Source organism: Panthera uncia, chromosome E1 (assembly GCF_023721935.1).
Source record: "Panthera uncia isolate 11264 chromosome E1, Puncia_PCG_1.0, whole genome shotgun sequence".
NCBI lineage: Eukaryota > Metazoa > Chordata > Mammalia > Carnivora > Felidae > Panthera > Panthera uncia.
This window is the reverse complement of record NC_064814.1, coordinates 1,036,146-1,062,189: the sequence shown is the minus strand read 5'-3', so window position 1 is coordinate 1,062,189 and position 26,044 is coordinate 1,036,146. Positions and strand designations below refer to the sequence as shown.

General features: G+C 65.2%; 1 protein-coding gene across 6 annotated transcripts in view; it reads left to right on the top strand.

Annotated features, from left to right (window-relative positions):
- ASPSCR1 (ASPSCR1 tether for SLC2A4, UBX domain containing) overlaps window positions 1-25,908 on the top strand; it is a 26,560-nt gene extending 652 nt beyond the window's left edge. Inside the window, exons 1-16 of one of the 6 annotated variants that reach the window (XM_049635453.1) lie at window positions 125-680; window positions 938-993; window positions 2,550-2,664; window positions 3,963-4,063; window positions 11,274-11,331; window positions 12,244-12,317; window positions 12,664-13,063; window positions 19,524-19,663; window positions 19,793-19,874; window positions 20,248-20,314; window positions 21,081-21,143; window positions 21,703-21,755; window positions 24,980-25,031; window positions 25,166-25,235; window positions 25,315-25,490; window positions 25,623-25,720. In XM_049635453.1, coding sequence (XP_049491410.1) covers window positions 2,623-2,664; window positions 3,963-4,063; window positions 11,274-11,331; window positions 12,244-12,317; window positions 12,664-13,063; window positions 19,524-19,663; window positions 19,793-19,874; window positions 20,248-20,314; window positions 21,081-21,143; window positions 21,703-21,755; window positions 24,980-25,031; window positions 25,166-25,235; window positions 25,315-25,490; window positions 25,623-25,636 — 1,392 coding nt within the window. In that variant the 5' untranslated portion in view covers window positions 125-680; window positions 938-993; window positions 2,550-2,622 and the 3' untranslated portion in view covers window positions 25,637-25,720. Of the gene's footprint in view, window positions 1-124; window positions 681-702; window positions 784-937; window positions 994-1,195; window positions 1,379-2,549; window positions 2,665-3,962; window positions 4,064-11,273; window positions 11,332-12,243; window positions 12,318-12,663; window positions 13,064-19,523; window positions 19,664-19,792; window positions 19,875-20,247; window positions 20,315-21,080; window positions 21,144-21,702; window positions 21,756-24,979; window positions 25,032-25,165; window positions 25,236-25,314; window positions 25,491-25,622; window positions 25,721-25,747 lie in introns of those variants that run through there. The other 5 variants (XM_049635454.1, XM_049635456.1, XM_049635451.1 and 2 more) reach the window with 5 other exon arrangements.
- Window positions 25,909-26,044: the final 136 nt, after the last annotated feature.

Genomic DNA, 26,044 nt, shown 5'->3' with positions numbered 1-26,044 from the left:
GGCGGCGGGCGGTGGCGGCGGGCGGCGGGGGCGCGGCGCCGGGTCCGCTCCTGCGGTTGGCTCTGGAGCGCTGCGGGGGCGGGGCCTTCAGGGGCGGGGCCTGAGGGGGCCAATGAGCTTCCTTCTGGCGCGGCGGGCCCGCCCCCTTCAGCCCCGGGCTCCTGCCTCCGGGACTCCGCGGGTCCCAGCGGGGGCCGGGGTCTGGCTGGCTGGAGTCGGGGGGAGGCACGTCCTTCCACCCCTCCGAGTCCGCTGCAGAGCCTCGAGCCGTGTCCCCATCCTGGGGCGTCCTTCGGCCAGGTGTCCATTGGATGTGCGGCCGTGGCGTCTGGAAACTGATTTGCTGAGTCACTCGCTGCACTTCCCTCCGGGGCAGCTGTTGCATTAAAAAGGCTTATCGGGCCCCGCGGTTCAGGGGCCAGTGCTCGCCCTACGGTCTGCCGGGAGGAGCCCCCATTGTGGGGCGGTGGCGGTCTGAGCCGACCCGAATAACTCAGTGTGTCTGCCGGGCCCGGAAGCGGGGATCTCCCGGGCCAGACGGGCGCCCCAAGACCCACCTGCGCTGGCCGTGTGTGCGGGTGGCTCATGGAGAGGACGGTGAAGCACTGCAGGCAGTGGGGCCCAAATTTGAACTTTACTCTCTCTGCGTGGGGCGAGTGTCCCAAAGTGCGGAGGGAAAGGTTTGTGGCGGTGGACTGTTGGAGACCCAGGGTGGAGGCTGTCCCGGGAGCTGGGTGACGAGGCAGGCCCAGTGAGGAGAGGGAGAGTGAACACGGGTTGCAGGTGAGGCGTGTGGATCCGTTGAGTGGACAGTCCCTCATGTGGTTTGTACTAGGCTTGGCCTGGAAGCCAGTTAATCAAGAGTTGGACTCTGTGCCTGCCGACCAAGTCACCAGGCCAGACCCAGTGGCTCACAGTCCTGTCGTCTGACTCCTAGGTTCTGGAGGACACATGCCAGCGGCAGAACTTCAACCCCAGCGAGTACGATCTGAAGTGAGTGTGCTAGGGTCCGGTCCTGGTCTGTCGGGGCCATCCGCCCCTCCCAGGACCCTGCCTCGGGGTGTAAACCAGCAGAAACCTACTGTCTCACAGAAACCTCAAGTCCAGGTGTGGGGCAGGGCCACACTCCCTCTGAGGCTCTAAGAGAGCAGCTTCCTTCCCTGTCCCAGCTTCCGGGGCCTCCAGCTGCTCCCTGGTTTGTGGCTGCACTCGGCCTCTTCCTCCTCCTCACGTGGCCTTCTCCCTGTGTGTCGTGTGTCTTTTCCTCTTCTGTCTCTTATAAGGACACTTGTCACTGGATTTAGGGCCCACCCAAATCCAGGATGACCTCATCTCGAGATCCCTAACTCACTTTTATCTGCAAAGTTCCTATTTCCAAGTAAGGTCCCATTCATGGGTTTTGGGGGTTAGGATGTGGATGTGTCTTTTTAGGGGTCTCTGCGGAGGGTTTCCGTGTGTTTGTTTGTATCTGTTCTTGGCGGGGCTCTGAGGGAAGAGGAAGTGGTCGTGCAGATGTGGGCAAACCTGCAAACTTTCCCCCGCAAACAACTGTGTGGATCCTGGCGGCCTCGCGGTGCCCGGGAGTTGCATGCCTGGGTCTTAGCGTGCGGGCGTGTTTCTAAGGAGAGGGCTCTTGGCACGTCCTCAAGTGGTCTATTTTTTTTTTTTAACGTTTATTTATTTTTGAGACAGAGACAGAGCATGAACGGGGGAGGGTCAGAGAGAGGGAGACACAGAATCTGAAACAGGCTCCAGGCTCCGAGCTGTCAGCCAGAGCCCGACGCAGGGCTTGAACTCACGGACCGCGAGATCATGACTTGAGCCGAAGTCAGACGCTTAACCGACCGAGCCACCCAGGCGCCCCTCAAGTGGTCTAAAACAACAAAGGAATCAGCACCCTTCCTTGGTGGCCTGTGGGTTTCTGTCCCACCTGAGGAACTTCTCCCCTTAGTGACTTGTCTTGGTGTGGCTGTCCTCACCTCAGACAGAGGAGAGCCTGTGCTGCCACTGAGAATCCCAGGGCCCTGCTCCAGGCTCCGGGCTGTGCCCTGGCATCCACTCACAGAGCTTCGAGCTCTTTCTGGTTTCCCCGACCTGCCAGAAGCAGGTTAGAACTTTCCCGAGCAGAGCTAGGCACATACACCCCTCAGTAGCTCTGGGGTGCATTTTTATTTTCTGAATCTTCTGGGCCTGCTGCTGCTTCATGCCTGGGGAGGGGACTGGGGCGCCCCCTGGTCTGTCCACGAGGGTGACCCATTTCTGGTTTCTCCTTCTTGCTCTGTCCTTGTTAGCTCAAAGCTGAGTCAGTGTCTACTTTTCCTTTCCTTTGAAAGATCCGCCGCAGACAGGCATTCACTCTGTCTCTGCAAGCTGGCAGGCTGTACCTGTGTTCCTGCAGCCTTGGGGGCACTGGCTGGGGAATCGCCACGTGGACGCGAACACCGCTCGGCTTAGTCCCTGCTCCCAGCAGGGCTGTGCTGGGCACTGTGTGCAAGCTGGGCTGTATTAGGATCTGCAGGGCAGCCCGTGAGCTGTGGCCTGTTTTGCAGGTTTCAGAGGAATGTTCTTGACCTCTCTCTCCAGTGGAGATTTGCCAACCTGCCCAATAACGCCAAGCTGGAGATGGTGCCTGTCTCCCGGAGCCGCGAGGGGCCCGAGAACATGGTAGGTGGCTCCCCTGGAGGGGCCCGGCAGCGCTGCCTGTGGCTCTCGAGTCCGGGCTGTTGGGACGACAGGATGCTGTAGCAGGCTGAACGGGTGGGACGAGCTGTTGCCGTGATTGGAGGAGGGGGCGGTGAATGGAGGGATGTGCCAGGCGAGGCTCGTGTCCTCACACCCTCACCACTTTCTCAGGGTCGGTGGTTGATTGGAAACGAGTCTTTCGGTCTCTGCTCTGAATTGGTCTTGGGGGGTGGGGGGCTACCTGTGCTGTCAGCCAAGCACCTCGGAGCCTGCGGTTTCCTGTGGACGTGGTGCAGCCTCGCTTCTGGCGGGAGCACACGTGGCCCAGGGGCTCAGGCTTCACCCTGGGCCTCCTCACAGGCCTTGCTGGGACCACAGCCCGAGTCTTTGACCGTGGCCTGCTTCCTACCAGATCAATTACTTAGGACCTAGAGATTGAGCAGACGACAGCACAGTTACCGTGGGTGGAAACAATAACCACAGTGCTGGTGTATCTCTGCAAGCCCCCCAGACACCGCAGGGGAGGTAGTTCATCCCTGTCGAGAGACAAGGCGGCTCGGGCCTGCGGACATCAGTTAGCACTCCGGAGCCCATCGGGAGTCGGGCGGCGGGGACCGGCCCCAACACCCCTCTTTTCACATGGAAGGAACCCTGACTTCCCTTGGGGATTCCTTGGGGCTGCCGGGGGTGGTAGGGAGCTTCTCTCGCGCTTTCACACAGAGCGGCTTGTCCTCTGTTACTGGGACTCCATGTAAAGGCACGCTTGAAGAAAAGAGTGTCTTGGCCAAAGTGGCAGGGATGCCGGCCTGGACACCCAGCACTCACCGTGACACACGGGCCTCAGGGAGGTGCTCGTGGGCGTAGGGACACATGCTCGCCCCGGCTCTGCGCGCGCGTCCTCCGGTGTGTCTGTCACTCAGGGGAAGGACCCGAAAGGAGTGTCTTCTCTGGGGCTGTAGACTTACGTCCCCACTCGGTGCAACAGTTGTTGCACACGGAGCTTCAAGAACAGTGTGTTCGTTTGTGAAAAACGCTCAGAAGACGTAACACGCTTGTCATTTGTCGCTGCATAACAAGTTAGCCCAAACTGTGACGACTGAAGACACAGCGACGAACGTGTGTGGGGTGTGCGGGGGGGACAGCGCTTCCTTACCCCCAAGAGTCCGCGTCCTGCCGCCCACGGGATCCCGGGGCCCCGAAGGAGAGGTGTGTGTTCTCTGACCTGTGCCCTGGGCGGCTGCTTCTCTTCCTGACTCGGTTTCCCAATCTGCGCCCCTCAGGTTCGCATCGCTCTGCAGCTGGACGATGGCTCCAGGTTGCAAGACACTTTCTGTTCAGGCCAGACGCTCTGGGAGCTTCTCAACCATTTTGCACAGACCAGGTGAGCGTCAGCGAGCAGGTTCTGGGCCCTGCCCTCTATGGCGAGGCTGCTGCTGGGTCGGCGGGGCTGGTCTGGAGCCACAGCCCGAGGTTCGCCGCGGCCGGAGGGTGTGCCTTAGGGCTCTCCGATCTTGCTGAGAGGACGGGTTTGAGATAAGGGGGCCGCCTTCATCAGCTGCCCCCAGCAGGTGCCGGCCACCGCAGCTCATCCTTTTTCCTGGGTTTCCTGTTGTGACGGTGGCGCCTTGCCCTCCCGGAAGACAAAGCCATGCTTCTGTCCTCGTGGGGGGCTTGGTGAGCGGTGAGGGGAACAGGGAGTTTCTGGGCTCCTCGGTGGATAGAGGCTTTAGGTATAAAACTTCCTTAGGAAAATGGGTCACGTTTGAAAAGAAACCGTTAACGATATTTGACAGGTGTCGGTTTCCATCTGGTAATTAATGGTTTAAATCTTAGTCCTGAATGCGTCAACGTGGTAGCGTTTTACTTTTCTGTCTTTCATTTTGGCATGGAAGTCTTTGTCCTCTTTTGAAGGTCTTGGCCCGCGGCATAGAAGGGACCGTGGGAGGGCGCAGTGGTCACTGTGTGGCCCCGGACAAGTTGCTTGCCGTCAGGGGCGGTGTGAGGACGGGAGAGCAGGGCCTGGCCCTGAGGTTTGTCTGTGCGGCAGAGGGGAGTCTGGGCCCGCACGGGGACGGGGTCGCCTAGGAAAGCCCATCTAGTCTGACTGCGGTGCCCGCCGCCCCTGCCGTCACCGCACCCGGACTCCTGCTCCCCGCCGGCGTCGTCCCGTGCGGGCTTCCTCTTCCCATGTCTCCTGTGTCGGCCCTTCTTCCCATGGGGCCGTGGGGGCGGCTGTGCCGAGAGCAGGGGGCTCCCCTCCGCTCCTACGGGCCTGGGCCCCTGCGGCCGGGCCTGCCTCCCCTCCAGCCAGCCTCGACATCCTCCGCGGGCGCTCCTGGGGGCCTTGGCAGCCCCTGCTCGGGGGTCTTTGCTAGTAGAAGCACGTGGCACGCCCGACAGCAGTCCGCGGGCCACCTCACTGTGGCGCCTGCTGTCTTGCTTTCCCAAGGGGGCGGGGGTGCTTCTGCAGCTCAGAGCCCTGTGCCGCCGGCACCTGCCCTCTCTGCTGCTGCTCCGTGCTGCTGGGAAGAGGAGGCCTCCGTATCTGTCTCTCCTTTGTCCTTTCGTTCGTCCGGCTCAGGCCGGGCGGGGCTGAAGCAGGGAGCCAGGGCCTGGCCTCGCAGAGCTGACCTCTGTGAGGAGCTAACAGGGCACCTTGGGACGTGGTGGGGCAGCATTTTCTGCGTGGCGGGGGAGGTCTCAGGAGCAGCTGTACCAGGATCTGGGAGGGAGCCCTCTGGGTCTGGGGGACATTAAGTGCAAAGGCCCTGTGGCAGGAACAAGGAACAGGAAGAATTCCTGGAATACAGGTGTCATTCTCCCTCCCAAAAGGCGACTAAAACGATAGGAGAGGATTTTACAAAGGTATTACTCAGAGCCCGGGCGATGGCAGCACTGGGTCATGGGTGAGGCGGACGATGGCTGGGCAAGGAGGCTAGAGTGGGAAGGCAGGTGGTAGATGAGATGTAAGGAGCCATGGGGCCCTAGCTGCCTTCTGCTTTATGCTGCCGGCCCTGGAGGTGGTCCTGGGTGTGGAGCCTCAGGGCTCTCTGGACAGGGGTGCCCTTACTGTTCAGGCTGTTGCAGGAGCATGACCCCCCTGGGTAGCTCCCAGAACACTCGCAGCTCCCACTATAGGAGGTGTGGGTGGCTCCCCGGACCACTGCCTGGGCACCGACAGCCGACTGCACTGCCCCTCGGAGCCCAGATGTCTGAGCAAGCCTTTGGCGTATGAGGAGGAGACCGTGAACTGCGGGGACAGAGTGACAGCCTCTGTTCGCGTTCTCAGGACGGAGAGGCAGGTGGAACGAGAGCTGGGTGCGGTTGAACAGGCAAGTGCAGAGACCAGGAGGAGCCCTTGGAAGCAGGTAGGGAGGTGTATGGGTCAGCCGCACCCGTGGCTCAAGTGGCCACAATCCTTGTTGCGCGTGAGGAAGCTCGTGGGTCTGAGGACCCACCATCCTGCTCAGTTGCCTGAGGCTCGGCGGGGCGGGGCTGGTCGGCGGCCGCCCCTGGAATTGAGGGTACAGGGTCCTGGCCGTTTTGGCCGAGGCTCGGGAGGGAGCTCACCTCCTCTGCGGGAGGAAGAGACAGAGCCAGGCGGCTGAGCGTCAGGATGGGACAGGCAGAGGGAGATCTGGGGCCCAGGCAGCTGGCTCCGGGAAAGAGAAGAGGGGGGGGGGGGGGGGGGGCGGGAATCGTGGCAGTGCAGTGGAAAACGGTGCCAGGACCGGACGCTGCATTTCCAGACTGCAGTGCACCACCGTGAGCACTGGAGCCGGACGAAGGGACACCGCAGGCCTGCGGAGAGGCCCCAGGCTCCCGGCTGCACCACCAGGAGGGCGGCTGACCGGTGCCTTCACCTGCTGCAGGAAAAGTGTTTATCCTAGAATTATCTGTCAGAATATCGGAGGCGTGGATGGAACCAAGCGGTGTCTAGGCCTGAAAGGTCGCACGGTCTCCCCTTGCACGTGCTCTGAGGACGCTGCCGAGGCCACCGCAGCGAAGGGCAGGCAGGGTCCACCCGGGAGGAGCTGGACACGCGCGCCGAGAGTCCCGCCTGACGGAGGGATGCGTTGGCTCCCTGCTGTCGAGGCTGGGGCTGGCGGCGAGGAGTAGCTCAGAGTCGGGCAGCCGGGTCGCCCTGCCGTGAGATCCTCCCTCCAGAGGAGACTGCAGTACGTATGTGCAAATAAAACCGAACGGCGTCGGAAACCTGGAAACCGGTGTTTCCAAAAGACCCCGGTCCCCTGCGACGGATTCTGTCCCCTGCGGCAATGCGTAGGATCTGGTCCCTCGGCCGGTGGTGGCTGGAACTAGACAGGGTTCCGGTGGAGGGTGCCGGGGGCTCTGGGACTGGCCTTTCAGGACCGGCCGGTGGGGTCAGCTGCTGACGGAGTGTGAGGAGCGGAACAGGGGAGTGGAGTCAGCTCTTGGGAGAAGCTGGGTGGCTTCAGGAGGAGCTGGGCCCCTCGGGTCGGTTTAGGTGGCCGCGGGGTGTCCGTGAACGTGTGTGAGTGGGAGCAGAGCAATTTGCCTCCTCTACGTGCTGCTTACGAAGGTACCGTAACGTCTCTAGAAGTTTCCTCCCGGCACCCTTGCCCCAGCCGTGCGGCTGCTGCCCCATCCATCTGTGTCCCATCGGCTCCAGGCAGGGGGGCGCTTCTCCGCTCGCGCTTTCCTGGGAAGCTGGCGCCCACTGACCACGGAGCAGGGTCCACAAGAGGGAGGGCAGGCGGCATCTGTGGCCACAGTCACGGCCCCACGCCTGATTCACAGGGCTTGGCGGGGCCGAGCTAGGATCTTGCAGGGGCTGTGCCTGCCACTGTGGGACACCGCTGGTGCGGACGTGTGCGTGGTCCCGGGATGGATCCTCGCGCAGCGGGGACGACGCGCCAGGGCTCACGGCAGCTCCCGTGCTCGCGGGGGGGCGGGGGGGGGCAGCTCTGGGAATTCCAAGTCTTCACAGGACAGGATGAGCGGGAAGCGGGTTTTTCAGGAGGAGGTAAGCCTCTGAGCAACAGGCTTGGCAGGGAGCCGTCAGGTGAGTGCGCGTCCTGGGTCCGCTGTGGGTCAGGTCGTGGCTCCTGTGCACGGTGGCTCTGCCCTGACTGCCAGCGTCTGGATCACCTAACCGGCCACGGGACGTGCCACGTGTGCCACACGTGTGGGCTGCAGAGGTAATTCAGACTTTTCTGGTGGCCACATCAAAAGAACAGGTGAAATTAATTTCAGGTTATGGCGGACTTGACTCAGTGTGCCCAAAGTACTGTGCTTTGAACATGTGATTAACGGGAAAATGAGACATTTTTACATTCTTTGTTGGATGGAGAACTTTGACATCTGGCGCGTCTCACACTTGGACCGGCCTTCCTACGGCTGCAGCCGTGTCCGTGCTCAGTGCCCACGTGGGCCTGGTCGCCGCCGCCGCCTCTGCTTGGCCTGACCGGCCCTCCCCCCGCCTCCTCCTCGGGCACGTGCTGCAGGGAGGGCCACCAGGAGAGGGGCTCTGTCCCGGTGCCCCGTGTCCCCTGCTCCCGCCCGTGGCTCTGTCTCTGAGCTGCGTCTGACCGGTCAAAGCAGCAGGGCCTCGAACATCCTCGAGAGGGGCTGCCCGCGAGTTTGGGGACCAGCCTGCGGTCACACTGAGGGGGTGCATGAGCCACGCCCCAGAGCTTGCGGGCGGCCAGAGGTGTGGATGCGGGGGTGTTCGTTCAGAGCTCTGGGGCACCGTCCCCCATCTTTCCTTGGGAAGAAAAGGAAACTTCCCTCTTGAAACTGACCCTGCTCAGTCTGCCCTGGAGGAGGGGGCCCCGCGGCTCCCTGCGGCCCTGACCTCACCTCCGTGTTGGGATACGAGTGGCCCGGCCCCTCGGGATGTGGCCTTGCCTCCTCGTGGCAGCCGAGGCTGAAGTCACAGCTCTGTCAGTCCCAAATAGGTGATGTAAATAGAGGGGTCCGGATGTCTGGCTTGCCTCCTGCATGGCGTCCTGCCAGGAGCTGGCCCTGGGTGGACAGACATCCCGTGTCTGTGGGGACAGCATGTTTGTGGCGAGTGAAGCCAGTAGCAACAGAGTCTCTGCCCCGCCCGGCCCTCCCGCCGCCCCGTGGCCCAAGTGGGAGCGGCTTTGCAGATCTTCCGTGGGGCTAGAGCCGTCCTGCTGGCGATGTGCGAGGAGGGGCGGGTGGGCCTCCGCGGAAGGTCTGCGTGACGCCCGGCCTTGAATGACAGTGCTGCCTGGGTTGGGGGCCCAGCTCCCTCCAAGAGAGTCCTGGGGCTGCCGAGGTCTGCTGCTCTGGAACAACCCCCCCCCCCCCCCCCCCCCCCCCCCCCCCCCCCGCCTGCCGTTCTGGAGGGAGAGCCCCGCTCATTGGCCCGGGGGGTCTGGAAGCCGTCGCGGCGCCCCTCCCCTGGCACATCTACTGGCCTCTCCATCAGATCCCCACATGGGAATGGGAATCCGATCCCTCTGGAGGAGCCGCACATCAAAGCCGGGCTGGCGTTTGATGTCCAGGGGCCTTGAGGGCACAGAGATGAGCAGGCCTTCCCCGGGCACCGTTCCTGTTCCGCTCCGCTCATCCGTCCCCACCACGATGTCAGGTGCCAGAGGAAGGTCCCGGAGACGGCATGCCTGGCCGGGGCTCCTGAGGGAGCAGCGAGGGCCCACTCGGACCTGGTGGGCGTCGGCTCAGCCAGCGTGTGGCCGGTTTTCTGAGTCCAGGTGGTCCAGGACCCCATGTCCCCACTCGCCCTCGCTGGCCCTGGGATCTGGTTTGCTAGAACGCACCTTCCTTGGCTGAGGTCCCTTCACTTCCCCTGTCTCGTCTTCAGTAAGAAAAGTGTGTGAGCCTGGCCGGGGGACGTCACCGACACTTTTGGGGTCCTGTATTTTTCTGAGGCCTGGGCTCACTGAGTCTTGGGCCAGTCCCAGGTCTGCAGGGGTGCTCCCTGGCCCTGCTGTGCACGTGAGATTACACCTTTTGTGGCCAGCCCCCTGCGTGGCTCTGGTTGAGGCTGGCAGCCTTCTCTGGGGACCAGCTTCTTCACAGCTGTGGGTGTGGGGAGACCACGGGTGAGTTCCGTGGGGGCTAATGGGCCTCCCACCTTCCTTTGGGGACGTTGGGAGGGCTGGTCAGGCTTGGGCAGGGACTCCTCCGGGGGTCCCAACATCTAGCTCTGGACTGTGGGTCCCAGCTCTGGGCAACAGGCAGAGGAAAGCAAACAGGAGGAACAGAGAGAAAAAACCCACCCAGAGGATGGGATCACGGGTCTTGGGGACGGTCCTAGGCAGCCGTGCGCTCAGAGTGTCCGTGTGCGGCTGGAGGCCCTGCTGCTTGTGGTCACCAGCTCAGCTGCCGAGTCGTCTCGGCCGAGGCTGCATGTGAAGCCCTGAGCCCTGGTGGGGCCGTGCAGCCTGGCCTGACGTCACCCCAGGTCTCCCGCTCTGGCGGGCCCTGCCCCTCTGACTCGCCCTTCTCATGGGAGAGGGCCTGGACAGGACACCGCAGGCGTGGTCTCCAGTGGGTGTCTGTGAGGGCTTATTTCAGTGACGTGTAGGAGACACGCTTTGCTGCCTGCAGTGGGAGGGCTCCAAAGCCAGGCCTCGGCCTGCCCGCTTGCCCCCTGACCTCCACGGTCAGCACAGGGCCCCTAGCACAGGTGGTGGTGCACAGGTGCGTGGGGGGGGTGGGGGCAGCATGTGTGCGTCCTGCTGTCCTGTGAGCGCGTGCAGCTGTGCTTCCTGGGCCTGTTCCCTCCCGTGTATGGGTCCCGTTTACGTCAGTGGCTCGGTCTGGTGCAGGTGGGTGCCCGCCGCCATCTTACCGGTGAGCACGGCCTCGAGGAGAGGAGGGAGGATGGAGGGGAGGGTGGCATGGCAACCTGGAGGACGGCGGTGAGGGGTGGGGACACCTGGTGCCTTTGCCCCTGCGTTGCGCTGGCCCAGCCCGTGCGTGTGACAGCAGCTGGGGCGCCTGTATCGCCCTGTGCGCCAGCACCCGTGCCCTGCCCCGGTCTTCACCTTTTTGGCGACTGTGGTTTCAGTGGCTGTTGTGAGCCCAGCCCTGTGCGGTGTGACCGCTGGGCTGCGGCCAGTGGGTGTGCTCCACAGGGAGGCCCCTCCCTGTCCTCCCGCCTCACGGCCCGAGGTCACGCTTGCCCCGGGGTCTGGGCAGAGGGGGCAGCGTGCCTTTGCTCATGGCCTCGGGGGCCTGGCCTCTCTCCTTGGAGTCCACTTAGTGGGTGCAGGCCCTGAGCTGCTCCTGGGGCTCTGGGGTCAGCAGTCCTCTTAGAGGATGGCTTCCCAGGGCTCCGGGATCCTTTCTCGTCGTTGACCTGCTCAGCTGACCGTGATCTGAGGCTCGTCTGGGAGGTGGCTGGTGCTGCTCTGGGCTGTGAGGCTGGGAAACACCCCCACGCCCTTTGGGCCGGTGGCTCCCCGCCAGGCGTTGGCCGCCTCCTCCTGGTGGCCCCGAGGCGGCCAGGGTGGGCCCGGCCCCGGGGTCCTGCCCGGGTGCCCAGGGGGCGCCGTCTGAGGGCACCAGGTGTGCCTGCGGCTGGCCTGTGACGTCTCCGTTGCCCCCCCCCGCAGGGAGTGCCTGGAGCAGCCGAGCGAGGCGAGCCCGGTCTGTGTGTACATGCGGGACGAGGTAGGTGAGCGGCCCGGCCCCACCCGCCTGGCCCCAAGTCACCACACGGGCCCGGCCCCACTTTCCAATCTGGAAAATTCACTCTCTCAGACCCGCCTTCAAAGCAGCGAGCGGGGAGACGGCCTCTGAAAGCGTGATGTGTTCCATGGAAAAAAGCGGAGTGCCGGCTCCGCTGGCACTAACCACGGGCCGCCCGGGCTGCTCCCCAAGCCTCCTCAACGCCCTGTTTGTTTTCTCAGCGTTTCTCAAAGCCCGAGAGTCACAAAAGTGGTTTCATTTTAATAAATATTTGCTTTGCTCCGTGTTTTGATCTTTTTCAAAACCGAGGGCAGCATAGTGCGGGCGTAGCCCGGCTCCGAGGCCCTGCCCGTCCCCACCCGCCCGTCCGTGACGGGGGCACCCTCCTGCTGCTTAGTCCCCTGCCTCACAGGGGCTTTTTGTTTTGAGCCTGGCCAAGTGCCCTTTTCTGGCCCGGGGTGGCCACTGTCCCCAAGGGGCCCCGGGAGGATGCTGGGGTTTATTTATCCCAGTTCGAGGTCCCCTGACGCAGGGCCGTGAAGGGCGGGGGTCCCAGGGCTGTTAGTGGGAGGGACCTGGTGGGACCCATCCTCCCCTAGAGGAGACAGACCACGGGGCCCCGGGCACCTGGGCCTGGGTTGAGGCCGTCGTGGTCGGGTCAGCCCACGGAGGGGGTCGGTGGGCCGGATGTGGCTGACTCCGGCCTGAGCCTGCCCACCCAGGCCGCAGACCAGTGAGCATATGCTCAGGTGTCTGGCTGGGGGCCCCCGTGTTGCCTGTGCTCAGGCCGAGGGAGCTGCTGTGAGGAGGGCTTGGCGGGTGGGGCTCACGGTGCCCGTGTCCGGGCGGCCAGGTGGGTGAGCACTGTCAGCGAGTCCTGCTTCCTCCTCACAGGTGACCGGCAGAGCCTCCTTGCAGAGCACGACGCTCAAGTCTCTAGGTCTCACCGGGGGCAGCGCCATCATCAGGTGGGGGAGCCCTCCTGTCTTGTTCACTGAAAAGAGTGGGGTCTGAAAGAAAAGGTGGAAAAGTGAAAGAGAAGATGTGCCCCATCTTGGTCCTCTCCCCTTGATCTGAGGCCACTGCCTGCTGGCTCGTCCTGCCCGGGGACCTGGGGGGCTTGGTGCCACGGGGAGTGGCTTGTCGCTGTGTACGGCCAGTGTGGTGGCCCCTGGACGGCGAGCCGGGTGGGAGCTGCGGAAGGCGCCGAAACCGGTTTGGTCCTTGCCAGAGGACGTCCCTCAGGGCCGTGAGCCCCAGGAAAGGGAGGGCTCCGTGTGGCGTTTCACTTGCTTTCCGGGTCTGCGCCCCCAGGTTCGCCATGAAGCGACGCGATCAGGAGCCTGGGGTCTCCCGGACCAAGACCCCAGGGAGCCCGGCCCCCTCCCTGTCGGCCGACCAGGCCACCGGCGGCCCTCTGCTCCCGCTGAATTCGGTGGGGCTCAGCCAGGGTGACGTGAGCCATCAGGATGAAGTGGGCACCTCGGGGGCCAGCCGCGTGGACGCTCCAGCGAAGCAGATCTCGAAGGAGCCTGCCCCCGCCCCCTTTGTTCCTTTCTCAGGTGGGGGACAGCGACTGGGGGGCTCTTCCGGGTCTGCCAGGTCTCTGACGTCGCCTTCAGCCAAACCACCGAAGTCTTTCTCCAGCCCGGGAGGCCCCTCCAAGCCGAAGAAGTCGAGGCCTGGCCAGGAGCCCGGGTCAGAGCCGGAGCCGGTAAGGAGCCCCAGGCCATGGCCGGCGGGCAGGAGGGCGCGTGGTCGGCTCTCCTGGGAAGCCGTGGTTCGGGTTCTGTTTGGCCTCAAATCAGTTGTGCCGAGGCCCCGTTTTAGATGTTCGGTCTGGTGGGTTTGGACCAACTCGTGCCCCTGGGACCGCGTCACAGCCGGGGGAGCCCACCTGCCTGGTGGCCTCTCTGTCCGTGTGCGGGCTTCCGACGCTCCCGCCCTGCGTGCCTCGGAGCCGTCGTCCCGCGCCCTCTGCCTGGGCCCCGGGCCCTGGCTGGTACCGTCTCGCGGGCAGCTGTGGCGCTGGCAGTCCCCTCGGTCTGCTGCTGCTAGCTGGTGTGCGGGGCGGGCCTCCTCCTCTGGCGCGTTCGCCTGGTGAGGTTTGGGGTTGATTCCCCGCCGAGCCATCCTTGTGTTGCAGGGACCCGTCTAGTTGTGATGCTCTGCGTCCCTGCTAGCTTCTCTGTTGGTGGGAGTTAGCGTTTCAGTGGAGGGTTAGCGTTTGTAGTGTCTGTCGTTCGTAAGCAGAGCATCCCGTGGGCATCGTGGGGCCCTGGCACCCCTACCTGCATTCCTGTCTCCTCTGGGGCCCTTGTCGTTCTTCCAGGCCGCACACCTGGGGAGGGCGGAGGGGCAGAGGCACCGTGCTTGTGGGGGTCGTGGGCAGGGGACGGCTCGGCCACAGGATCGAGCCTGCGTCCTTTCAGAGGGCCGGGAGGCTGGGGCTTGCTCACCTGAGTGGATGGGGGCTGAGCCAGTCCCGAGGCTCATGGACGTCCACCCTGGAGAGGTGGTGGTGCTGCCGCCCCGGCCCTTGTGCTGATATTTGGGCCGTGTTAGAAACCCATCCGCAGTCCCCGCTCTCCTGGCCTTTGTGACTTGGGCCCAGAATCAGTGGCCAAAAGCAGACCCGTGTGGTTGGGGTGAGCGCATTCTGGGGTTCTGACTCCCAGTGGGCCGGCTCTTCCTGGGGATCTCTGGGTTTGGGAGCTGGACGCTGGGGCCAGGGCGGGCTGTCCCTTTCTCCCATCCTGAAGTCACAGAGGACTGGTGAGTGGGGCTTGTGGACGGCTGGCTCGGCCCAGGCACTCCCTGGCTCTCTGGGTCCCTTACGAAGCCACGCATGGCCCTGTGGGCACCTGGGGGGCAGGGGGCGGGTGCTGGCTTATGCTGTCCTGTAGCGGGTGACTGTCTGGGCACAGGATCCCAGTGTACCCCCAAGCACTGAACCTGGGGCCCCCAGGCAGGAGAGGTCCCAGGCAGGGTGCGCCTGGCCGCCAGCAGCGTGTGCCTTTGATCTGGGGGCCCCAGCAGCTGGTTGATTGTGGAGCGTCCCCCACGGCTTGCCCGCCCGCCTCGTGCCTCCTGTCACTAACAGCCCCACACCCGGAGGGCTGGCCGGCCACGTCAGCCCTGGGGGGGGGGAGGGCAGAAGGGAACAAAACAGAACTTTTGGGGGAACTTCAAAGGTACACTTTGGTAATCAAAACGAGTTTCCAAGTTTTCCATTAATGTTTTGCCTGTGTGTGGTTTTGGATTTAAATAAAGAGTCAGAAGAGACAGGATAAAATATAGGCAGGTCCTCGGCTGAGAACTGGGATGGTTTACAGACCCGGGCGGCTCTTGCCTTTGATGTCAGAACATTAATTATTAGAAGGTAGTTTTACTGGCCATCAGAGCCGGGCTCGGGGAGAGGCTGGGGCTGCCCGGCGGCCCCTGGCCTGTCCTTTGAAGTCCTTCCGCCAGCCCAGGAGGCCGCCCCACAGCCCTGTGCGCGGCTGGGCCACAATCCCAGCAGGCGCCCCCCACCCCCAGCCGGTCCGGGGGTCTCTGATCAAAGGCCCCGATGCCCCGGGCAGGACAGGCGGCTGGCAGCAGTCTTCCCTTGCCTGACTCTCCGCCCTCAGAGGCGGACCTGGGGCTTCCTTGGTGTCTCCTTGGTGCCTCCTTGGTGCCTCCTTGGGGCTTCCTACCTGCGTCTCCAGGCAGCTGGCCCTGCCCCCTGCTTTATGGGCAGGTTGAGCGAGAGCACGTGGGGCTGGGAGGAGCCCAGCCAGGGCCTGGGGGTCCGAGCAGGCCCCCCTCCTCTCGTGCTGGGGCGCCTCTCCTAGCATCCTCCCCTGAGCACACCCCACTGTCCCCCGCGTATGGGTCCAGGGCACGGTTCGAGCCTGCGTCCGGCGTGTGCGTTCGGTGCTGTGGCCGCCCCGGGCTCCGGCAGCAGCCCAGGGGCCCAGCTGTCCCCAGAGGCACAGCGGCGGCCTTAACGGGAACGCCGCTGAGGTTGGTCGGCAGATGGGGCGGCGGCCCGGAAGGTGCTGGCCCAGTCTTGCAGCGGTTTCGAGGGCTGCCAAGGGCCCTCCAGCCGTCTCTGCCACAGCTGAATGTGGGGGGGGAGATGCCGGCCTTCGAACCATAGTGGAGAATGGGTACGCGGGGTGCCCTGGTCCGCAGAGCTCCGGCAGGGCCGGGTGGCCTTCTGTGGATGGGCCGGGGGGTTTCGTTGGCAGGCCCCCATCCTGAATGGACCCGAGGGGCGCTCTCTGTGGGACCGTTCCCGGCCCTCTGGCGTGGCACGTGTGTCCCCACTGCGTGGGCGTCCGCCCCCCTGTACCTGCTGACCTCGGGCCACGTGTCCTCCCAGGGGCAGCTGGGAGGCGGAGGGGACCCCGCACCACACCTTACATTTGTGTATCTCCGTACCGTGGGACGTTCGTGCGCCTCCTTCGCGGTGGCGAGCGTCTGGTCACGCCACGGGCGTGTGGGAGCCTCGGCCCGTCCCCCCATTTCTTGTGCTCAGGGTGGGCGGCCTGGGGAAGGCACCGCCTGCCCGCGGCCTCGGGTGTCCTCGGCGGTTCCCTCGAGCAGCCCCGCCGGGACCAGGCCTGGCCTCGCGCCGGCTCGGCCCTGCGGAGGGCGGAGGGCGCCGGCTCTGTGAGTAACTCGGGAGGTTTGGCCCGCGGCCCTGTGTACGGATTCATTTAAGCTCCAAGCCTCAAGGGGAGACGCTTCACATTCCCTCTGACCAAAGACCATTGTCAGAGGACAGTCTGGGCCGGGAGCGGGGAGAAAACCAAGAGCCCTCACGGGAAAGCTGGAAAATCTGGGGTTGAGGTCACCCCCAAATAGTTTTTACATTTTTTCTCTGTGTGTCATCGCGTCCCGGAAAATTACTGTCAAGAAAATGAACCCTCAGCCGCGGCAAGGCCACTTCCGACAGGAGGGGACCCGTGTGCGTGGTGGCCGCTCCGCCACCGGGGAGGCAGCTGCTAGAGGCTGGCGCCCGGCCCGCCTGGCCCTCCATGCCTGGTGCCGGGCTGGGCCTTCAGCCGCGCTGAGCCTGGCGTGGGGCTGGGGGTGGGCGAGGCCCCCTCGGCCCCCTCTGCAGCCTCCCTCACTCGATCCGTCCTGGCGAAGCAGGGCGCTTTCCGTGTGGCCGGGGAGCTGGGCTGTCACCCACTGCAGGGGCGCCTGGCCGGCGTTCGCGGCTGTGCGGACAGCTTTATGTTCTCTGATCTGTCCTCCGTTGTCCTTTTCCGGACGTCCTCTTGTCTGTAGGACCCTGGGTGGAGGCCAAGTCCTAGAACCTGCCGGGTCCTGCGTTTGCCAGACAGGAGAGCCCTGGGCTGGGGCGCGTCGGCACCTCCTCCCTCAGGCTCACACCTGCACCTCAGTTGTCCCATCTGTCACGCACACTCGGGACAGACCCTCGGCCCTCGGGCTGTGCCCCCATCGTTCTGCCCGGCCCCTCCCCAGGCACTTCCAGGATAAGGGGTAGGGGTGAGGAAGACGGGCCAGGCCTTGAGCCCATGAGGTGGGCAACCAGCACCTCTGCAAGGGTGACCCGGGCCCAGTGATGTCATGCTCTTTGGAGCCGCTGTCCTTTGCATGGCTCCCCCACAGGCTCTGGAGCTGACCTGGAGATTCGGGCCCTGAAGGCCAGCTGTCAGGGTTCCTGAGAAGGTTCTGGGCTCCATTGTTCTCAGCCCCCGAGCCTGTGGCCCCAGCAGCTTCTCCTGGACCCCACGGCCCTCAGCCAGCGCCTGGGAGCTTGGCACCCTGTGCTGAAGGTGAGGGCCACAGCCCCCGTCACACTTGATGCCACGTACGCTTTCTCCCTGAGGATGTCTCATCTCAGAGCTGCACTCTCTGTCTAGAAACATCCGTAAACCCGCCTCGGATGGGAGCCGTGCGTATAACTGCTGGGACCAGGGAATAGTAGAGGAGGGCGGCTTGCTGGCCGAGCGTCGGCCGTGAGCAGGACGAGGGCTCGGCCTGGAGTCCGCCCGGCTCTGGCCTCCCCAGCCCCACTGCGCCTCCCCGTCCCCGCCGGCCCCTCCTGTCTGCGGGGGAAATGCTCTCCTGGGGAAGGCCAAGGGGAGGTATTCGAAGCCCCCTGGCTTCTCCCTCCATCATTTGACAGTGGGATGGTACTTTGCTCCATTCTCGTGGGCCAGGGCCTCCTGGGCCAGGACATGGTGGCCGCCCTGAGACTCAGGAGGTTTGGCCCCGAGCTCTGCGGGGTGGCTCGTTCCCAGCTTTTGGCTTCTGCTTGACCAGATAGGTTTTTGGAGCAGAGTGAGACGCCGGAGGAGAGAAGGAATCAAGGGTAAATCCAACACTGAGAGGGATTTTGTTAGGTTTATTTTCTGACCAAAAGTCAGTGGCCCCTGAGCGGCACGAAGCCGGTGGCTGGTGTCCTCTGTGTCCCCCATTCTGGGAGCGGTCTGAGGAGCGTGCTGTGGGCCTTGGGCTTATCGGCATTGCCGGGGGCCTGCAGTCCTTTTGGCTGCCCCAGGCTGTGCCCCGGAAGTGCCAGGAGGAGGGGAGGCCCGAGTGGGCAGGGCTCCCTGGGGCTGGCTTTTCCGCAGGGGAAGCGCTCAGACTCCATTCGGTGCCCCGGACCGCTGGATTCTCGGGCCAACTCATGCCCAGGGCTGGGTCCTCCAAGGGAGAGACTGTGACACGGTGGCCTTAGAGCTGCTCATTAGCCTGCAGGCTTCGTGCTTGAGTGCCTGGGGGCCTGGCGCTCGTGCCCTGGCGGTTCCTGGCTCAGGCCTATCCGCGTCCTGCCCTCACTCCCCCCAACACCCTGCCCCAGGCGCCCCGGCCGGCTCTTGGCCCTTCTGGAATGCAGGCGCCGTGGCTGTGGGGGGCAGCCTGGCGCCTGGCATCTTGTTATAAAAAGCTCTGGTGAAGACTGCCCACAGTGGCACAGGATCCTGTGGCTGCGAAGGGGCAGCCCCCAGGGGCCTCAGCCAGCCACCTACGGGCCCTGCTACCCAGGCTCTGGCCAGCCCTGCTTGGCTGCTCTGCCCCGGTGCTTCAAGGTCAGGGGGGGGCTTCCTGGTGAGAACCCACCCCCCCCCCTTCAGCGGGGGAGAGCCGTATCACGAGGCGTGGCGTCGCTGGGCACTCGACCTGAGACTGCCCGGGCCGACAGTCCTCACGTGTGGCTGGAGAGTTAGCCCCGGAGACGCCCAGCAGGTGCGCTGGTCCCCAGATGCTGGGCGGCCCTAGCCCTCGATTGGCCTGAGCGTGGTCGTCCCCCGGGCGGTGAGCCTGGCCTTCGGGGCAGGCTGGACCGTGTAGAGGGCTCTCAGGAGGGACCTCTGGGGAGGTGTGCTCCTAGAGCCTGCCCGGCCCGTGCCTGGGTGTGGAGAAGAGGTGAGGTTCCCCCACAGGGGCAGGGCCAGAGGGCCGGGACCTGCGCGGCTCGGTCGGGCCCGGCTCCAAGGCCGCCTTGGCGCCGAGAGGGGTCACACTGGCAATTACCCACCCGGAGGCGCCTCCGGCCAAGCGAGCCCTGCCTCGCAATTTCCATCGTCGCTGCTGCCAATTAGGAGTGATGCCGTCCCTTTCTGCGTCCCCAGGGTGGTCAGAGGGTGGGCTGGGCTGCTCCCCTAGAGAGGGGAGGGGGGGTCAGCCTGGCCACGTGGCCAGTGGCTGGCAGGTTTTTGCCAAACCTCTAATTTGGGGGCTGTCACTTCCCCTGCCCTCTTGTGGAGCCCCCGATGTGGCCTCGCCCGGGGTGCTGTTCCCTGAGTTTGCTCTCTATTCGGGGGACCCTGATAACTGGCAGCTCCGGAGGCCTCTCGGCACTGGGGCTTCCAGAGACGGGAAGTGAGCCAAGTAGCTACTAGGGGAGCCTGTCACCCCAACCCCCAAGTCCCCCGGCAGTGAGGGTGCCTGCCTGGCATGGCTGAGCCGAGACTCCAGAGCCGCGTGCTCTGCTGGTGAATGGGGGTCTCCATGTCAGTGTACCTGAGCAGGAGGCATGGAAGGAGGGTCTCCAGTCCTGGACACCTGGCCCCGGTCACGGGCTGACGGGTGGGGCCGGTGAGGGTATGGGCTTGGCTCCAGCTGTGGGGCCTGGGTGACCCGGCCCCACGGAGTCAGGAGACCAGGCTCCTGGGGGCCTGCGGCAGCCGAGCCCTCTGCCCGCCCAGCCGGTGGATCGGGACCCCGTGGTGTGCCACCCGGACCTGGGAGAGCTGCTCCAGGCTTGCCCTGCGGAGCTGCCGGATGACTTCTTCGAGGTGACCGTGGACGACGTGAGGAGGCGCCTGGCCCAGCTCAGGAGCGAGCGGTGGGTGTGCCCCAGCTGTGTCGGCGCCTCCTGGTCCCTCGGAGCCCGGGGGTGGTGGGTGTGGCTCCTCCTCACTGGCTGGCCAGGGAGACCCCCGACCTTCACACGCAGACTCGCCACCCCCTGCAGGAAGCGCCTGGAGGAAGCGCCCTTAGTGACCAAGGCTTTCAGGGAGGCTCAGAAGAGGGAGAAGCTGGAGCGGTACCCCAAGGTGCGTAGAAGGGCTCGGGGGGCGTCTGACCACGCCGCTGGCTGTGGTCACCGCCTCATTGCAGGCTTGCACGGCCACGGCTCGTAACCAGTCAGCCCTGTTTGTGATGAAAACACGCTGACGTGTTTTTACAAACGCGCGTGGTGGGGCTTGACCAGTCCTCGTGTGCAGCCCGCGGTACAGTGAGCCGAGGCCACAGCCCTGGCCAGTAGCATGGTGGGGACAGCCGGGAGCGGGTGCTGGCTGGCACTTCCACCTGCCCTGGGCCTGGTGTCTTCTGGCCCGGGTTGGGGGACCGGCCATCGTGGGCCCAGGGTACAGCCGATGGGGACTTTGGCCGTTCCTGCTGACAAGTTGCCTTGTCCTGGCCCAGGTGGTCCTGAGGGTCCTGTTCCCTGACCGCTACATCCTGCAGGGCTTTTTCCGCCCTAATGAGACAGGTCAGTGGCCCCACCGGGGTGTCTGGGAGGGGGGGGGGGCCCTCTGAGTCCCGCCTGGCTTCCTTCCAGGCCGTGGGACTGCGGCTGCTGGGCCTTTGGGGGAGACGGGCGTTTCCGGGTTGTTGGTTGTATCTGTGGGGCAGCCTGTGAGCTTGCAGAGCGTGTTGGGGGTGTGGGCACAGGGCCGGGGGGCCAGCTCGTGTCGGATGTGTACCTGGCCAGCCTGGTGGTGCCCCCGCGCGCCCACCTGTTCAGGGCACGGGTGTGATGGAGGGGTACCCAGAGGAAGGGTGGGCCCCCGCCCCCCTAACGTGGGAGTCTCTGGCTTGGAGCTGCGGCTCCCCTGGAAGGAAGGCAGCAACGCTGCCAGTTCTGAATGAGGTCAGCGACCTCCTTGGTGACCTGTGCCTAGGTCAGTGAGGGTGGCAGGCAGGCCCCCACGGTCCCTGGGATGCTGTGTAACCAAACCTTTGTACCCGGGGCCCCCATAGGGCAGAGCTCGGGTGGGCAGGGTAAGTGGTAAAGGGAGGGATGCTCCCGCAGCAAGCTGGGGGCCTAGCCAGGCTGAGGGTCTCAGAGTCCTGTGGAAGGACCATGCTTGGCTTTTCACCCCTGGGGTGGAGGCGGCTGAGCTGCCCGGGGCTGCCCGTCCCATGGGGTGTAGGGGGCTCTGCACAGAAGCGGGACGTGGCTTGTCCCATCCCAGAACGCGGACCGTGCCCGTCCCATGGGGGCTCTCGGCTTAATCCCGTCCTCCCTTCTCCAGTGGGGGATCTGCGGGACTTCGTGAGAAGCCACCTGGGGAATCCTGAGCTGCCATTCTATTTGTGTGAGTCCTCCTGCTGGACACGTCCCGGCAACGTCCGGATCTCGGTGACCCCTGACCCGTCCCAGCTGGGGCTTGGAGAGATTTTCCTCTAGAAAACAACATCGTGGGGTGGGCTGGGCTGGTCATGCAGTAGCCCGCCTACTGTGTAAGCCCCGCTGGTGTCTGAGGACAAGTCCGAGGAGAGGGGAAAGGCAAGGGGAGGTTGGCTTTTGCCCCCTCAGCACCCCTGCCCTGCCCCTTCTCCCTGACCTCCCCTCCCAAGGGCGTCTGGGTAGGGAGGGGTCAGACCACTGGGCTTCGCGGGGAGTTGTGTGGGGCTGGGGCTCCTTGTAGGTGGGCCCGCCCTGGGTCACCCACCCCCCAAGCCCCTTGCCCAGGTTGTAGTAGTAGCAGAGAGGCGGGCAGAGGGCTACAAGCTGAGGGGGCTCCTTGGAGATACCCCAGCTAAGGCCTTGGGCCCGGGGCCTGCCCCTCCCCCTCAGGCCTGTCCTCCTGTGGGGGGTCCGGGGATGGGTGGAGGGCGAGGTGGCTCTGGGCCCAGACACTTATCTTTTCACAGTCATCACTCCTCCAAAAACCATCCTGGATGACCACAGGCTGACCCTCTTTCAGGTACTGGCACCCTGGCGGGGATGCGGGGGGCCAGGGGTGCAGGTGTGGCCGGGCTGGCTCTGTAGACGTTGGGGGGGGTGCACCAGAGGGAGACGAGCGCCTCTGAAGCTGGTGCCGGGCCTTTCCAGCCTCCCCCACTTCCTGCCCTGGCGGGGATGGGCCTACCCGGCTGGCTGCCAGCCTTCCCGAGCCGGGACCGCCTGCATCCTGCCCCGGGGTCTGGGTGAGAAGGGGCTGGCGGGGGCGGATGGAGGGTCAGAGGCCTCACCCGCCTGTGGCAGGTCCCCTGGGGTGGCAGCTGTGGGGCTAGTGTGGCACCCGGCTGCCCGGCCTGCTTCCCTGCCTCTGCTGGCAGGGCCGTGATGGGCCCTCCCCGCTAGCTGGTGTCTGCTTCGGCCGACCCTCCCCACGGCCCCCAGAGCTCCTGAAGGTAAGGTGAGGAGTGTTGATCCTGTGCCCTGCTGGGCTGCCTTCCAGAGCCAGGAGGAATGTCCCGTCCCTTTGCCCCTGGGAGCGTAGCCTGGGGCCTCCCCAGCCCTCTGGCCTAATGGTTTCCTCTTCAAAGTCTTTTCAGATATTTTAATTAGTAACAGAGGCCGGCCCTTGTTAAGTGGCTGGCAGGCCCTGCAGAGGTCTGAGTTGGGCCGAGGGGGTGTGCTTGCTGCCTGGGGCTGCCACCATTGTCAGGAGGGCGGGGCAGGGGCTGGAAGCTCTCCGAGGAAAGGAGTCGGGGTGAAGTCAGGGCAGGCGGGAGCAGGGAGCTGTGCCCCCCGCCCGCAGCTCCCCTTTCTCAGCCCTCGGGAGCCCCAGAGGCACTGGGCCTCTTCCTCCAACCCGCCCTCCCACCTTCCCTCCCTCCCTCGCTGGCCAGCCTGTTGATAAACATTGAATTTAGGAGATGCTTTGGAATGGGGGGGGGCCAGCCCCGGCCCCCCCCCCCCCCCCCCCCCCCCCCGCCCACGCCCCGATTAGGAGCCCTGGGGTGCTGTCTGTTCTGTCCAAGCGGCCTGATTCCTGGTGACACCCTGCCCCCTGCTACCAGCAGCTGTCTCCTTTCATCTGTCAGCTCAGCCTGGAGCTGTGGGGGCCTCCGCGCGGGGTGGCGTCCCCGCCCGCCCGCCATCAGAGAGCTGGCAGGGCTTGGGGAAGGAAGCCTTCCTCCCTCGTGTGGGTGAGCGGGCGTGGGCGCGGAAGCCGCCGGCTTTCATGTCCCTGGCACGGCTGTGCTCCGGCTGCTGGCTGCCTGGGAGGCTGCCGGGAGGCCGGTCCCAAGCTCCAGAGAGTGGCAGCTTGGGGTAGGTGAGAGGGACGGTGGCCCAGCTGCCCTTTTTGGCCACTGGGCCAGGGCACTGAGTGCTGGGAGAGGTGGGGCTGAGGACGAGGCCTGGGAGGATGTGGGGGGGGGGGGGTTTGCGGTTGGCAGGCACAGGCGCCCCCAGTGCCCATTGGATGGGCTTCCTTTTTAGTCCTGGTGCTGCCCTGGGCCCCGGCACCTCTCCCACCACCTCGCTTAGGGCCCGAGTAGCAGCCTTAGCCGGTCCTGAAGACTGCCGTGAGCTGCGTAGACCTCAGCCTGAACAGAGGCATAGACTCCTTCCTGGTGGTCACAGCGGCCTTCTGTGCTGTCCCTTCACCCTTTGTCTGGTTGGGATCGCAGAGACGCGAGCAAGCTAGTGGGATGCTTCTGGTGGGTGCTGAGCGGGGAGGCAGGGAGGCTGGGTTCAGGAGGAGTTGCCCCAAGGGCCCGAAGGACTCCCAGCTGGGTGAGAGGGGTCCTTCAGGGCTTTCAGCTCCACGGCCCCCGGCTGTCCTGCCAGGTGGGTTCCGGCGGGGTCTTGGGAATGTGCCGAGAGTGGTCCAGGTGCCTGGGAGGTCAGCCAAGTCAGGGTCCGGTCAGGCTGAGGCTCCCGGGGAAGCTCGGAGCCCTGTTGTCTCTGCCCCCCTCCCGGCCCCAGCTTCTGTGCCTCCCGGGCCCTGGGGCAGCCCCCTGTACGCCCCACAGGCTGTCCCTGTGACCCCAGGTGTCCTGACAGAGTGATGGGGCCTTCACATCAGCCTTGTCTTTGGCCTTGGTCTCAGCGTCCCCAGGCTTGGCCTTTGAAACTTCCTCCCGGAGAGCAGAGGGGGCGCTCTCACCTGTGGCTGCCCTTTCCACTGAGGGCTGAGGACCAGGACCCTCTGGCCAGCTTTGGGGCTTGCAGCCATGGTCCTCAGGTACAGAGACCGGAGCGGTAGACCGTGGGGCCCCTTTGTGGGCGGCCCTGAATCTGCCCCTCCGATTAGCCCCTGCCTCCAGGGAGCACGTCAGGGCCTATGTGACCCATCCCTGTCCTGCACCTGAGCGAGAGCCCCGCACCACTACCCCCCGTGGGAGGAGACTCTGGAGAGGCAGTTCCTGGACGCCCAGGGCGGGGTGTGGGGGCCCCGGTGCGGCGCCCTCCCTGTGGCCAGGGCTCCACACCAGTCACTTGCAGGTGGCCGCCCGGTGCGGAGTCAGGGACCTCGAGCCTGAGCTTTGGGGTTCTGGGTGGCGGACACTCAAAGGTAGCCGACCCGGTACCTCCCCGCCCAGGACTTTCAAAGCGCCTTGGCTCCCAGAGCCCCCGCTCGCCATGCCTGGGCCTGGGCCGGCTGAGGGGCCCCCGCTCAGCGGGTATGGGGGCTCCCCCTCCCCCTGACGGCAGCCCACCGGCTGCTGCACAGACCCCCGCGCTCTGGGTCCTCTGAGCAACACTGCCTGTTCTCTTCCTCCACACCAGTCCCGTGTATCTGTTTTCATCTCCCCTGACCCATCGGCCTCTTACAGGCTCCGCTGAGGGTGGGGGCTTCTAGGCCTGTTCCCCTGGGTCATCAGGAATGCCGAATGCATGTGCCGCGAGAACGTCCTGCTGGTGTTGAGGCTGGCTCCCGGAGGGACCCCTGTGGTCTCACAGCCAGCCCGGCTCGTGCTGGGGGTGGGGGGTGGCACAGCGGGACCCAGTAGAGCCGGGAGGGGTGGGGGGCAGTTCCCGGGAACAGGGCAGCGGACTGCGCTTGCGGTGGGGACCTGGCCGGGGCGTGGCCCTGGTCGGCAGAGCCCTGGGCCCGGTGTGTGGCGCTTAGCTTCCCATGCAGCCCCCAAGAGGCCACCACGAAAGTGGATGCGGCCCGCCCTGCCCACCCGCCGCGGCCTCTGCCCACGGTGTCCACCTGATGCCCCGAGCCCCCTTCTGTTCTCCCTGCAGGCAGATCTCTTCCCTGCTGCCCTCGTGCACTTTGGAGCTGAGGAACCAACAGGTGGGCGGGGAGGAGATCCGGGAGGGAGATGTGTGCCCAGTACCCTGTTCCCAGGCCGCGTCCCCTCCCGGAGCAGAGCAGCAGCAGGGGGAGGGGGGCCCTCCATGGCCTGAGGTGGGCTGGGTGTCCCGCAGGCCTCTTCCTGGAGCCCAGGCTGCTGGAACGCACCGTCTCCCCGTCTGCGGCTGACTTGCTGGTGGCCAGGTGAGTGCCCGCGGCGGGGAGGGGCGAGTCCCTGCTGTGGCGCATCGGCCCTCCTGCATCTCGGCCTCCTGCCCCCCAGGTGCATGCCCAGGGCTGCTGGGGCCCCGCCCCCGATGCCAGCCCCTGACCCTGCACCCCGTGACTTGGAGCCAACGGCTGAGGCGGGGGCAGTGGGGCTCCCTGAATCCCGCCCCGAGACGGCCCAGCCGGTCAAGAGGGATCTGGGCAAGGTGCCCAAGTGGCTGAAGCTGCCAGGTACAGTGGCAGGGTGCAGCGAGGGAGGGGCTGCCTGCCGATGGGGAGGCCCTCGGGTCATCTTGGAGCAGCGGAGGGAGGGGTTGCCTGCCGACCCGGGGCCCTCGGGTCATCTTGGTGTTGGCATTGCAGCCGGCAAGAGGTGAGAGCCACCAGCCTGGAGGTGCCCTGTCTGCCAGCTGCGGGACCCCTCCCCACCCTGAGCGGGAATAAAGGTGTGAGCTTCTCTCGGGGTGCTTCTGTCGTCCTTTCTTCAGAAAGGGACCCCACCGCGCCCTGCGTGCAGCTCCCCACCCTGGGCTCATCGATTCTGCAGCCGGTCTGGACCCGCGTGGACCTGGGGGATGCCGCTTGCCGGGACCTCACTCTTGTGAACAGAGGCACAGACAGGTGTCCTCCCTGAGCCGCCGACTTGACCTCACTGACACCGTTAATTACCCCTCCTGTGAGGACCCCAGCGGCCCCAGGCGTTCGCTGCCTGGCCGCCTGTCTGAGCGCAGTGGCCGCGGGGCACGGGCTCCCGCCAGCCTCCTCTTCGGGTCTAATCACTTCCA